The 14,430-nt window shown below is 41.2% G+C and overlaps 1 protein-coding gene across 1 annotated transcript in view; it reads left to right on the top strand.

The window, feature by feature from the left end:
* Positions 1-1,509: 1,509 nt before the first annotated feature.
* DOCK11 (dedicator of cytokinesis 11) overlaps positions 1,510-14,430 on the top strand; it is a 67,579-nt gene continuing 54,658 nt past the window's right edge. Inside the window, exons 1-8 of the mRNA XM_053473082.1 lie at positions 1,510-1,811; positions 7,810-7,926; positions 8,026-8,115; positions 8,934-9,016; positions 9,189-9,258; positions 10,707-10,802; positions 12,142-12,276; positions 13,022-13,199. Coding sequence (XP_053329057.1) covers positions 1,521-1,811; positions 7,810-7,926; positions 8,026-8,115; positions 8,934-9,016; positions 9,189-9,258; positions 10,707-10,802; positions 12,142-12,276; positions 13,022-13,199 — 1,060 coding nt within the window. The 5' untranslated portion in view covers positions 1,510-1,520. The remainder of the gene's footprint in view (positions 1,812-7,809; positions 7,927-8,025; positions 8,116-8,933; positions 9,017-9,188; positions 9,259-10,706; positions 10,803-12,141; positions 12,277-13,021; positions 13,200-14,430) is intronic.

Here is a 14,430-nt window from a genome sequence, read left to right as displayed (position 1 = left end):
GGGAGAACTTTCAGTCCGGTGGAAGCCATCCAGCCCCTATCCTATGTTTTTCTTTGTGTGCTATTAGGTCTTTGTTCAGTCCATGGGTTAGGGATGATAACAGCTAGGCAGAAGCAGTCCTAAAGTACATTAATAATTCATTATTGAAAATGTATCCAGTGCTGAGTGTAGTCCCAAAGAAACAATCAATGGGGGTCGGTTCTTTGGATTAAGAAATAGTTTTCCACCAGACTGTATAGTTGCCAAAGGTCTTAATCTGGTTGGATCAGGCCATACGGCGCTGTCTCTCCCGACCAGAGCCTTAGATGTGAAGTGAGGACGTTTTACTTAACTAAAGCAGTAGTTTTAGAGGTTAATGCAGTCAAACATACATAGGATAGGAATACGGCTCCTGAATCTAAGACGAGACGAACAACTGATTAAGGTCTGAGCCTATACTGATTTTTATGGTCATGCAGGAAGAAGCATATTATGAGGAATTGTCCTTCATAAAGAGGGAGGTGTGTTATTACTTTTAGGGGTTACAAGCCTTAGGAAGATAATTTAACTTGCGTTCTTACGTTCGAAGCCCATCCCCGGTGCGTTGAGTTAGCAGGTCGATATAACAAGCTTGTACTGGAAAGATACAAATTGGATTGCGCTAAACTATGATCCTGTTGCCTGGTCAGGTGCACCTTTCAGTACCACGGACAGCTGAAAGTGGGTGTTCTAGTACACACCGCCAACAGCAGTGCTCACTGTCAGTGCATGGGGGATACGCTAGGAGCTGGGATTGAGCAAAAGTGTAGACTATCGGTTTTAAAATTCAGGGTAGAAGTGCAGCGCCACAGACAGCGGGCACAAAGTGTACACAAGTATGCCTTATGTCTTCAACAGAGGCAACGAGGGGATAGAACCTCAGTCACTAAAGAATGGCTGTACTGATGTGTAAGAAGTCTATACAAGATCAACTTAAATGCACAAAAAAATAGGGATGGAGGGGACCTTAAAATAATTATTTCTGGGAAAGATTTCTGGCATTTGGATACACATGAAATCAAGCAGGGTCGGTAGAACATTTAAAGCAAAACCTAGACAAGAAACATTTTGGACCTGATCCGCATAAACTACCCAAAAATGTAAATTCAATTTAAGATCAAGAGTTCAAATAATAACTTTATCTCTCAAGTGATTAACCTACAGATTTCAGAGAGTTACCCCCTCAGTCAGGTTCAACTAATCCCACTGACTTAGTGGATACAGCCCTTAGCTTCATTGGCGCCAACGCGCCTGATCTTACTCCTATAGTAAAGTTCCTTTAAGGGAATTAAATATTTGCGTTCGTTCTCCAGATTTTTATCAATGAGAATGTGTAAACCTTTCCACTCAGTGCTTCTTTGCTGTTTATATATTACCCCTTGTACAGCGCTATGGAATAGGGTGGCGCTATATAATAGAATAAATAGATAATAATGAAGAAAAAAAGGGAAGTCTTAAAAGAAGCACACTTTCCAGCTGTTTTAAGGCCCCTGGGCTGTGGAATGAAACATGTGCCGAGTTGGTACCCATGTGCTGGAGTCCTGACAGCCCGCAGCAGTAGATGCAGCCTCCCGCATCCGGCAGAGCAGAGGAGGAGGAGCCGAGCGCAGAGCTCCACGCAGGGCAGTGTCAGCAAGAGGCAGCCGCAGGGAGGATCCGGGGACACCGGGGCTTCTGTGACTCTCACCGACATGGCTGAAGTGAGGAAATTCACCAAGAGGCTGAGTAAGCCCGGCACCGCGGCAGAGCTGAGGCAGAGCGTGTCCGAGGCGGTCCGGAGCTCTGTCATCATGGTGAGTACCTGGATCACGAGCCATCACCAAGCACGGGAGTCTCCCAGGGGCGGCTCCGACTCCCATTATCCTCAGGCACGCTTTTCCTACTCGAAAGGCAGCTGCGGTGCAAGTAGGGAGCCTTGGGTTGCCCAGCCCTGCTGGATCCATCCCCGGACAGTCCCCCCGGCTGCGTAGCTCCGTGTGCTTCGCTTCTTTCTCCGTGCGAATAGCCCAGCCTGGCTTAACAGTCCGGCGAGAGGAAGTTTGCGGACGGAGCAGCGCAGTGTTACGGATCGCTCGTGTGGTTACACTGCAGACTCTCAGTGATCGCAGCCTGGGTGGGGTGCGCTGGGGGCGACTTCTTCTCCCACCCCAGTGCAGCTCACACCGCTTTGTTGCTGCTGATGGTGGAAGCCACACCCTGGGGCACTAAAAAGCCCTGAGATGTCTGGATGGTGACTTAAGATGAATCCTCAGTGACTTCAGGATTTACCCTACAGCAACCTGGGTGCTGATCCCAGATCACTGATCCCAGATCCCTGATCCCTGATCCCTGATATATGAGCGGCTTCTCTCTCAGTCCCCAGTAATTTCAGTTTTAGCCGTTGCATGGAATTAAAAGATCCAGCGATTAGGGGCTAGAATTGTATCGATAGGAAATGTATTTCAAACTCTCCGGTGAAATCCAGTCTCACACAGAATATGACGGAGGGATCATCGCCACATCCACAAATTCAGCGCTAAATGATGCGAAATACGTCAGAAATCGAACTATTTCTGGAGCTCGGCCTCCTTTAAAGAAGCCAAAGTAGATTTAAAATCTTAAAAAGCGTTTCCTCATTTTATGGCTTGGAATCAGAGCTGGGCTGCGATCGCTGTCGATATACAAACCACCAACTTAGTGCTCGCAGGCCCTCGCTTTTGTATTTTATTTACAATACATCATACCACCCATGTGTCCCTCTATAGGAGGGACAGTCCCTTCTGTAGCGTTTTCCGCCCTAGGTCCTAGTTTTAAGGAGGTTGGAATGTTTTCCGGGTAGGAGTATATCACAGTGTTTTATAGCCCTGAAATCTTAACTTGCCATGCATGTCCACAGGGGTCTCCATAGACCCTTCTTGACATTGGCCGAGAAAGCTTCCGGAGATGACCGGCGGAGAGTATGCCACGTGTCAGGAGATGTGTTCTCCTCTGTGGGTAATAGGGGGTTGGGGTGTAAAAGGTTAAATGTAAAATTCTCCAATGAACTGTAATATTTTACGAAACTGTAGTGCTGTCTGTCGGATGTCCCCCAATTTACTGTCCAGCTGCAAGTTCTGGTTGAAGGGGGTCTCATATAGAAAGGTTAATAATGAGTGTAGATTCTTGTTTGAGGGTCTAATAATTTTTGGTTATTTAGCTACTTGTGGATTGGTCTGTGGGCATTCTTTTACAGCTATTTTTAAGACGAGATCGCAGGGTGTTTTCCTCATGATGGAAATTTGTGTCTAACTCCCATTATTCTCAGTCATTTACCACTGCTGATTGTAGATAGAAGAGTAATCTAAGCATTATTTCGTAAACTTTTTCTTTTTTAAAGTAATTCACATAATTTAAACATTCCCAAACCTGGAACTATCGAACAGTCTTAAAAATGCTGGCCGCGTGGAATGCCGTAACAGGTTCTCCCGGGTTAGAAGCTGGACCCCGGTATCTGCAGTTATTATATGAAAGGGTATCTTTTACAGCATATTTGGATACATAAAAACTGCATCAGGGATCTGAAAGTAGAGACTGGGCCTGAAATTCTCAGACAGTTGGCATGTATGAGTAAGGGAGTCATAACATTACAGCTGTTTGTCAGAGAAGTGAGTTCTAAGCGGCGACCCACAAAAAATGCTAAACGGCAAAGAAAATGCGTCTGCGTTCCGTTCAGAGTTCAGTGCTTATCGCCAGCGGATCACGCGTTGTTATACGCCGTCCTGTACTGCTTGAACTATAAATAGATTTTAAAAGTCATGATAATTATTGATGCAAAAAAATATCTGCTTGTAAATTAGAGGTAGGATTATTACTTATCTTGGGAATTGTGGCTATTTATTGAAGTAAAGAACAGCCTCCCAGCAGAAGTGGTAGAGGATAACCACAGCACAGTAGATGGAAGTGTTACTTACTAAGCCTCCTAAAGAAACCTTTCTCTTTGACTTGTTGCAATAAAAGAGGAAGTTTTTTGTATCTCTCTGTAACAGTCTGATAATCTTAACGCTGCTGAATTCAAGACATTTGTTACTAAATGCAGAAATAGTAGCATCAGTCCTAGTACCAATGCCACCTGTAGGCAGATCACACCCGAATCTCCTCTCCCGACCTTTCACTCTCTCCTCCAATCCGCATCGCCGACCGTCCTTCTGGAATTGCATCATGGATGGCGTCCTATTACCTGAAGCTCAATATCTCCAAGACTGAGTTTATGATAATCCCGCCACCCCCTCGGTCTACAATTCCTGACATCTCTATTATGTGTACAACGCCACCGTCCAACCAACTGACCAAGCTGGCTGCCCTAGTCTCACGCATCGGTCTGCTCTCTCCTCCGTCCCTTACATCCAGTCCCTCACCAAATCCTGCCGCCTTCACCTGAAAAACATCTCCAGAATCTGCCCATTCCTCACACAAGAAGCAACCAAACTATTAATCAACTCCCTTGTGATATCCCGCCTGGATTATTGCAACTCGTTACTAACCGGTCTCCCCATCTCCTACCTTTTTACCGCTCCGATCCATCCTCGGCACTGCAGCTAGATTAATGTTTCTCTGTCACCGCTCCTCTGTGCCAATCGCTCCACCGGCTCCCCATACCCTCCAGATTCAACTTCAAACTCCTGACCCACAGAATACTAACCCCCTTATATCTCTCCCCTCCTATCCAGATACCCCCCGACTGCTCTCTTCTGCCGTCAGTACCTCTCCCCACTCCCGCGTCCAGGATTTACCCTTCCTGTGGAATTCCCTTCCCGGTTCTGTCAGCAAATTAAAGATAATTCTGGCTGGGTGCCTTAAGATACATCGATACATGCCTGTTTGTCAGTTTATTTATATTTCCTTCCCTGGCACGTTTCTTTAACCTGACAAATGTTGTCTCTTTACTTTATGACGGCGGCGGCTTGTCTTCTGATAGGTGGCACCACTGGATTTTCTATGCATGCGCAATCTCCCAATATTTATTAGTATAAAACAATGGTCATTATTATACAAATATTATATTGCACATGGCAAACCTTCATAAGGAGCCCTTTAATGTGTTTTTGTAGAAGGCATTGTATTGATTTGATGTATACGGTCCCATGCATGTATGGCAGAGAACGATAGCCATGGATTTGTTTGCTGAATAACCAGTAGCCGCTCGTAGCGATACCATACATTTACTCCGTTCCTTAAACGGCCGGAAGTAGTTGTGCATGTGAGTTTTGAACTTGTGGGTTTTTATAAGAGTGGCTGAGTCTTACTCAACAGGAAGCATGATGAACTGCGGAAGAACACTCCTCTCACATACTACGAGGGGCAGAGAGAAAGACCACTTTCCCTTATGTCCCGTATGGTTTCTATACGATACAATAAGCTTTAAATAATGAAAAATAGTTATGAATGACTAAATTAAGGAATAAAATTAACAAACTCTCAAATACTGCATTCCTAAAATGAAAACACTATATGACCAAAAGTATGTGGACATCCCTCCTAATTATTGAGTTTAGGTGTTTCAGCCACATCCATTACAAACAGGGGAATAAAATCAAACACAGACAGCCATCCCTATAGATGAACATTGGCTGTAGAATGGGTTGTACTGAAGAGCTCAGTGACATTAAACGTGGCACAATAGGTTGCTACATTTGCCACGTGTCACATAGCAAGTCCTAAGCAGCGGTGGGGGGCTTCATGAAATGGGTTTCCCTGGTCAAACAGCTGCACACAAGCGTTGTATGGAGTGGTGTAAAGCTCACCACTTGAATGGATCGTGTCTTCTGTAAAGTTCTGTAAAGCAAGAAATATGTATTGCTAATTTTAATGTAAATGTGTATCTAACGCCGTTCACTATGCAGAGACAGTTATGATATCATTGGTATCGTTTCCTAAGAAGAATATTGCAGAATATTATTACACACATTGTCACATGATATAATTTTATTGGTAGAGATGTATGTAAACATGATCATAGCAAGGTTTTTGAAGCCACCATATTTATATTTTATTTTGTTTTGAGACGATGCTTCTCACATCACAGAAAACGTGTACACGTACATAACAAATCATTCCATAAGACACAGAGATAAAAACCGTTTATCGCGCAAGTGTTCGCTTGCACCATCTATAAACTGGTGACATGGATGCTACCTTGTATTCCACCGTTTAGCACCCCGGGTATAGAATACCATCGCCATCTGTGCCAGGGTATATTGGCATGATTGTCTTACTATCTTTTCTTTCACCCCTTTCGAGGCCATAGGATTGTGTAATGCACTGCAAATCATTTTGTTTAGTGTGTTAGAAGAAGAACCACAGCGACTTCCTGTTTGTAGGCCGGTGCAGCAGACCGAAACTGTTAACCCCTTAATGTGTAAAGCGATATTGTGGTTGTCACGGCCTAACCATCCATACACAGGGCAAAGGTACATAAAATACAGACACACAAGTAAACAAAACAGCAAGCTGTGAAAAGAAGTTCAACTCCAGGCAGACCTCTTAAAAGGGCGGCCACAATTAACACAATTTATTTAAGAGATATGGTATGTTATATATATGTATATATATATATATATGTTATATTGTAAGCGTGGTATCATTATAAAAATAGATATTTCCTGAAGCTCATTGCACCTATAAGGCAGGAACTTGAATAGCGAAGTAACAGAGAACAGAACATTCACCATCACTATGCCAGAGACGTATCAAGAGAACATCTGAAGAATCAAGAAACACTACGGCTTAGATTGTATAACTCAGTTAATTACATTACATGGTTAGGAGAACCAGAAGCAGCTGATTAAATTAGTATATCTGGGATGAATCTAATTAGATTTGGACTATTCTTGCTCTCTCGGACGTGGGGTTTCCTTTGTAGACCAAGGGCTTCAGCCCACAAAAGGAACATTGAAGATTAAATCAAGCCACAGTGAATACAACTCTACTTCATTTCACTCTGTGTTAACTGAAGCTTCAGCTGTTTTCACCAATTTTATTATTACTCGTATCAGATTAAAAATATGTTTTCAAACATATAGGGTTTTTTTACCAATACTATGTTTTCAGGCAGCTGCATTTTAGTCATTTGTACGTGTTCTAGCTCTTCAATCTGTAATCCCAATCCGCTAGGCAAGCATCTGGACTCCCTATCATACTGCCTGTGGTAAAATATAGAATGGCTCAGTGTTAATCACCTAGCAGGACACCCTAACTAATGAAAGTCTATGGAGGAACAGACTTCATTAGCATTGCCATAAAGAATCAGCTCAGTGTGGTGCTTCAGCAGGCAAAAAATCAAACGATTTACAACAATGGCATCCTGCATATAAAGGAAGCTAGAACAGCGCTGCGGAATATGATTGCACTATATAAAATAATAAATAATAATAATAAAAACATTCTCCTTTAAGTGCAGTAGCATTAGAAAACCAGTGCTCGTTTATCCCAAAATTATAAAACTCACTGTGTAAGGAAGTAAAAGACCAAGTTGTTTATACAGAAAATAATATGCTTGCAATACACCATCCTCTTAGTTTATTAATTACTCAATATTTCATTCCAGCTGCTAATTATACAGTATGTGTTTACACTAAGGTGATGGATTATAGGAGTTCCCAATGGAGCCTAAATGTATCAGTCCTCACTTTCACATACACATTATGGGGGCTTTTCCCACTATCCTGCTTTGACACTAAAATATATTATTATTCATAACACTTTTTAACATTTGTTGAAGAATTTTTTTTTGTAGTCACAATATTTGATTTGTGCAATTTTATTGTTCATGCACAGGAGAAGGCAAGGATGATTGAGCCTTTGGACTACGAAACCGTGATTTCACAAAGAAAAGCTCAGATTTTCAGCGATCCCCATCGAGATATGCTGATGTTTCCCATGGAAGATGTGTTTGTGAGTCTGCCGCTGTGTTATGTCCTTCTTATGTGATGTTTCCAGGGAAAACGCCGGCGTTCTCTAACAATGCGTTCTCTAACGTTGATTTGTTTAAAGATCTCTACAGTAGGTCGTCAGCAGAGGACTGTCCAATCCACAGTGCCTGATGATGCCGCAAGCAAAGCGAGAAGCTTGTTTGTGAAAGAGGTAAGAATGAAAGGATTTCGGAAAAAGGTTTATGATGCCATGAAGATGCCATACCTGCAGAACATTTATGTTCTATTCGCTAAACCATGGGTTTCTAGCTTGCAGCTGAAGATTAAAATGAGTGATACAAGGCTGCTCAGTTCTTCATTGGGGACTTGGTGCTACAAACTTACTCTAAATGTACCTTTGGTAACAAAATCCAAAATTAAAACAATTATATATCTAGTGCCCAAAAAGCACCTTCATCGAGTAATGTAGAAGATCAACGTCTGAAGTCTATTCCTTTGAAGTTACTAGCTTGATCATGTACACAAGTGGAATTACCCTGAGAAATAATTATATTGCGTTTCTAATGAATGGATCATACCATTTTACTGGCAATCCAGTGTCTGCCTATCCCCATAATCCTGAGAAAATAGTCTCTAAAGCTGAATGACGTGGTGGTAAGGTGGACCCCACATAGGTCAGACCATGTGCCCCCAAGCCTAGCACATTGTCCATCCTATATGTACCAAACAGTGCTGGGGCCACATTTCCAGGAACCATTCCTGAAAAGGGATTATCTCATGCTAAGAATAGTATTTGCTCTCTTTAAACATTGCAAACACATGTATGAATTATTTTGTGAATGAATGTGTTGGTAGGATAGTGGTTTAAATCTTCTGTTGGTTAATTGTAGCTACTAATTGTAAGATCTGGTTCATATTATGAACTAAATACGCAAATAGAGTATCATTTTTTTGAGAATCTTTATAAATGTAATTTATTATGCCCATGCTCATTTCTATGTGTTTAGCTGTATTGACTTGCTTTTACAGTGCATAAAATATTACAGTTCTGGATGGAAGGTCGTGGACTACAAGTATGATGAATATTCAGGTGATTTTCGCTCCCTGCCCTGGTAAGTCAGCTCTACCAACGCAATGATGTGATTGAAACTATACCCCTTCTGTTCCATAAAACTAAAAGAAATTAAATAAAACCTCCAATAATATAAGATGTTCTGTGATATAAAAATAACAGATGAATGATGTGTAGACATTCCAACGTGATGTTGTTTTAAAAATTATTAGCAAATCATTTCGGCCAGAGAAGACTCCGAGCCACGTCTTTGAAATAGATGAAGATTTTGACAAAGATGAGGTAATGGAATTATTTCGTTTTCACGCATTGCGGTAGATCTGCTAAAAGAACCATTAATACACATTCTATTTGCTTTTAATTTAAGCCACTTGGAATTTTGAGAAAGCTATTTGTACTTTCCAAGTTACAAGTTCCTTTTTCTCATGAAATGACACTTGCTTACAAGTAGGTACCCCGGTTGATGACATCGTCTCCCTTCTACCAATTTGAGGGTAAAAAGCATCAAAAGCAGTGAGAAAATGCAGCTCTCCTTAAATAATCCCAGCCGAGAAGCTGGGAATTGGTGGAACCCCCCCCCCCACACTATATATAGTTTCATGTTCCTTTTAGTTAATAGTTAGAATTCTAAACCCTTTATGGTTTAACATTAAGCATCCCTAATCATTACGGTGCAGAATTATGTGTATAACCCATCGTCACAGATAATTTAGATCCATGGGGATTACTTAGTGTGGGACCCGGCTGGGGATTGCTTAGTGTGGGACCCGGCTGGGGATTACTTAGTGTGGGACCCGGCTGGGGATTACTTAGTGTGGGACCCGGCTGGGGATTGCTTAGTGTGGGACCCGGCTGGGGATTGCTTAGTGTGGGACCCGGCTGGGGATTGCTTAGTGTGGGACCCGGCTGGGGATTGCTTAGTGTGGGACCCGGCTGGGGATTGCTTAGTGTGGGACCCGGCTGGGGATTGCTTAGTGTGGGGCCTGGCTGGGGATTACTTAGTGTGGGACCCGGCTGGGGATTACTTAGTGTGGGACCCGGCTGGGGATTGCTTAGTGTGGGGCCTGGCTGGGGATTACTTAGTGTGGGACCCGGCTGGGGATTGCTTAGTGTGGGACCCGGCTGGGGATTACTTAGTGTGGTACCCGGCTGGGGATTGCTTAGTGTGGAACCCGGCTGGGGATTGCTTAGTGTGGAACCCGGCTGGGGATTACTTAGTGTGGGAAGCCGGCTGGGGATTGCTTAGTGTGGGAAGCCGGCAGGGCATCGCTGTGAACCACATCCTGCTTGTGCAAGCTGAGCCATCACACCTCCCCTGAATCTGGTGACCATCTAGTGCGTGGGACACAATCAGACTGCTCTCTAGTGGTGAACGAGGACTCTTACGCCACACGCAAGTGTGATGAGCTGGGATTAGCATTTCCTATTACAAATTAGCTAATACTATAGTTCGCCATCATAGTCCCTTGTGCTGTTGCGTTATAAGTGCATAGTGGTTACCCCAATTAACAGACTGTTTAAAATCCATTCTCTTTGTTAATGTCATTCTCGTTTGGGAAAACTAGTTAAACTTGCACTGCTGGCTTCTGTTCAAATGCCAAAATAGAAACTCTCCATGTCAAAATGTATGAACATTATAAAAGTATGCCTTATATTTAAAGGTCATTTTAACATGAAAATCACACAGTACAAGCAAAATAATATCTCAGCAATGTTGCGTTTATCTGCAGGATTGCTCATCTATTTGCTCTCAAAAGGGAGGAATCATTAAACAAGGTTGGCTTTATAAGGCTAACATAGGAACCACCATCCCGGTCACAATGAAGGTAAGAAACCCGGTGTCCTTTTTTATATATATGCCTGGTGCATGGAGGCATTTCTACACTTAAGACATGTATGAATCCTGTCGTCTGATGGAACGGAGTGATGTGACAGATTGTGCTCGGTTCATACAGCCCTGTTCATGGATAGCAGTAGATTTTATAAGAATTGGTGGGATTGAGATGTGTGCAGATATAGGCAAAGTGTCCATGACCATTGGCTTGGTCTGTCTCTGAATGTGTTGAGTTCCTTTCTATTATAATGGGATGCGAGAGTGCAGGGCCACATTGAAAGGGTTAACATTACCCCATTACCTCCTACAGTTGTGAAGCCTTGAGTAATTTATCAATCTTCATCATGATTTTAGGGATACAATGTATTTGTATCTATTGGACAGGATTGGGATATTAAAGGGATGATAAATCTATTTTCAGGGTTTTTTATTACATATATCTTTAGAAAAGTTTAAAAATAAAAATATAAACTTTTATGAATTATTTTATGCTCCATATTAAAGAATAGTTCTTTAGATAAATTTAAATAAAAGTGAAAATAAACAAAATGACTTGTTGGGCAGTTTATTTGGAATCTGTCCTTGTGCTCTGTTGGGATAAATTGTTTTCAGCTGTTATGTCTCCGGATTTCAACTATTTCAGCTATTTTTGGGAAATGTTACAGATAACAAAGATACGCACATTTATAAGTTATCATTTATAACAGGAAACAACTGCTGAGAGTTCGGAAGTAGACACAGACAGTCTTATGTATAAAGGCCAAAAGTGGAGTAATTGCCATGGCAACTGATGATTTCTTCGCTTCTACCATGGCCAGAATTGCTCTTTATACATAACCTTCATTGCTCTGATTAATAGAATTTGGCATTTTATACTATTTCCCCTTCCTTTTTGTAATTATATACACTATATGGGCAAAAGTATTAGGACACCTGACCATTACACCAACAGGGAGGTTGATGACATCACATTCTAATCACATAGATATTAATATGGAGTTGGTCCCCTCTTTGCAGCTATAACAGCCGACACTCTACTGGGAAGGCTTTCCGCGAGTGCCTTTTAACTGTCCATTCAGCAGACAAATCAAAATGAATATATATATTAAGATGTAATTTATATGCCAAGAGGTGGTTTTATCTCTTTTTGGGAAGAAAAATGCTCATAGTGCTCTTGTGTTAACCGCTCTCTGTTTGTATGAAGAACAGGTGTGGGGGGGCATCCAGCTTGTGAATTGATGTTTTTTAGTGATTTTGTATCCAAAGAAACATAACATACCATGTCATATAACAGACGATGTCTAAGCAAAGTCTTCATATTCTTTTACCAGGTGTTTCGGAGAAGATACTTTTATCTGACCCAGCTCCCGGACGGCTCCTATATCCTTAACTCCTACAAGGATGAGAAAAACTCGAAGGACTCTAAAGGCTGCATTTTCCTGGATTCCTGCATTGATGTGATCCAGGTATAAACAGACAGAACAAACCAAAAGCGTAGTCTGCAATAATTCTTTAGCAGCTGACCCATTCTGACAAGCAGTTCTGTGATAAAATGAACAGATGCTGTTTTCAAGACCAGTCTTAGACTTATTTGTATTGTTGTCTCTTGAACCTTTCTGGGACATATTTAAACATAATAAGACAAGCTTCATTCAAAGGACCCAATATATATAAATATTTTATCTAATCTAATCTATAATATCTAATCTAGGAAGTACCAAAAGCATGATATTATAAATGTCTCCTTAACTGTCAGACAAAAAATGTACTAACTGAACATTCTAAGGGAAATCACATTCTAATATACAAAAAGTAACATATTCCATCAAGAATGTGATCAGCTGTGTCTGTTATAGATCATAAAAGTTACATTGGCAAATGATGCTAAGGTACTGCCAGCCAGTCCTCGGACTTTGTTGGAATTTGTTCTACAACGAGTGACGTGTACTTTCCACTGGATAATAATAATAATTAAAAAATAAAAATAGATAAATGATGATGTCTTAAAGTGAAATGCGTAAAAAAAAGAGGGTATAGAACATATCGTACCCAGGATTTATGCTGATCTCAGTTTTGAGGACATTGCAGCAGAATTTAGAAGCATGAATGAATTGGGGGTTGATATCACATTTTTCATTTTGTTACAAGGGCATCCAACGGCATAGTTTCTGGACCAAGTAAATTGACCTTATTCTGCTTGTGTTATTCCAGTGCCCAAAGCTACGTCGTAATGCATTTGAACTAAAAATGCTGGATAAATCCGGCCATCATCTGGCTGCCGATACGGAACAGGAGATGGAGGAGTGGCTGCTAACATTGAAGAAAATCATCCAGTTTAACGCAGACAGTTTGGCGCAGGAGAAAAAAGACACCGTGGAACCTGCCCAAGGTGAGAGAGGAGACTTGGGGAACGCGGAATGCCATTCAAACCTTATACTGATAACAAAATATCACAGCGAGGCCTGCGCTTTCTAGCAAAAGACGTAAAACTGCGACACTATTTCTTAGGATACGTGTAAGATATATATATATATATAACAGGCAAACAACATTTATTCTGTTATGATCAACAGGAAGGGAGAACACAGTGAGTTTCCTCTATTTTCTAAAAAAAAATAAAATAGATAAAAAATGTAAACAAATCAATATTTTAAATTATATATGTAATCACCAGAAATAGGTTAAATCTTAGGCATATAAGGTGTTGTAAAATCAGGACAAATAATTTGCATGCAGTACCCTGCCCATGGCATAATATATCTCAAATATGACGGTCCTTCTGTATATCTGGTGTTTATGGTTTCCTTGTATTGCATTTCTGATTAGCCAGATGCTGATGAAAGTTTGATCCCTGTAATTACACAAGTGAAAGAAGAAAATGTTTGAGACAATCATGAGTGTTAAATAGAATATAACGCACAAATTAGCATCTAATCTGCCAATTTTTCCCCAATATAAAGGTTTAAAGCTTAATCGGTCCTTCGTCTCAGGTTCAAGATAGCCGTATGCCTGTCCCATTCAGATTTAAATTCCCTCATCGTTTAACTTCCACAGAGATAGCTTTTCATCTTCGCCCATTCCTTCTAGGGGGCCTTTTCCTAGGACACATAATAATCTAATTATTCCTCTGTAATGATGAAAAAAGAGGTTTAGATTTACCCTTAGACTCTTGCTGTGATAATCCTTGTTTAGGTTTGTTTCAGCATTGCATAAAGTTTTGAGTCTGTGCCTTCTCTGGGTACGAACGTTTGGTAATGGGCGTAAGAATGATGGTGGTGGTATTTCTGAAAGAATGAGTGTACATGCTAGCTGTTTTCAATACTGTTTTACCACTAAGCAGTTATATATCTTAATAACCGATAACGTATAGAATGTAACAGTGTGGAGAGCAGAGCGTTAACAGACTCCTTGCCTAATTATGTGTTTTAAAGGACCTGGGTATTGGAAACATACAGATCTTCGCTCCTGCTCAGTGTGCTTAGCAGCTGGGAACTGGCAAAATATCTTTGGCTCTGGAAAGGTTTCCTGGACCTGATTTTTGGCTCTATGTACATGGAATAAAAACGATGCCTTAAAACTGCGGTCTCTAAGTAATTATTGAGAGGCCATCTTAAAGGAAG

This window comes from Spea bombifrons, chromosome 8, assembly GCF_027358695.1.
Source record: "Spea bombifrons isolate aSpeBom1 chromosome 8, aSpeBom1.2.pri, whole genome shotgun sequence".
Taxonomy (NCBI): domain Eukaryota; kingdom Metazoa; phylum Chordata; class Amphibia; order Anura; family Pelobatidae; genus Spea; species Spea bombifrons.
This window is presented reverse-complemented; position numbering and strand designations above follow the sequence as displayed.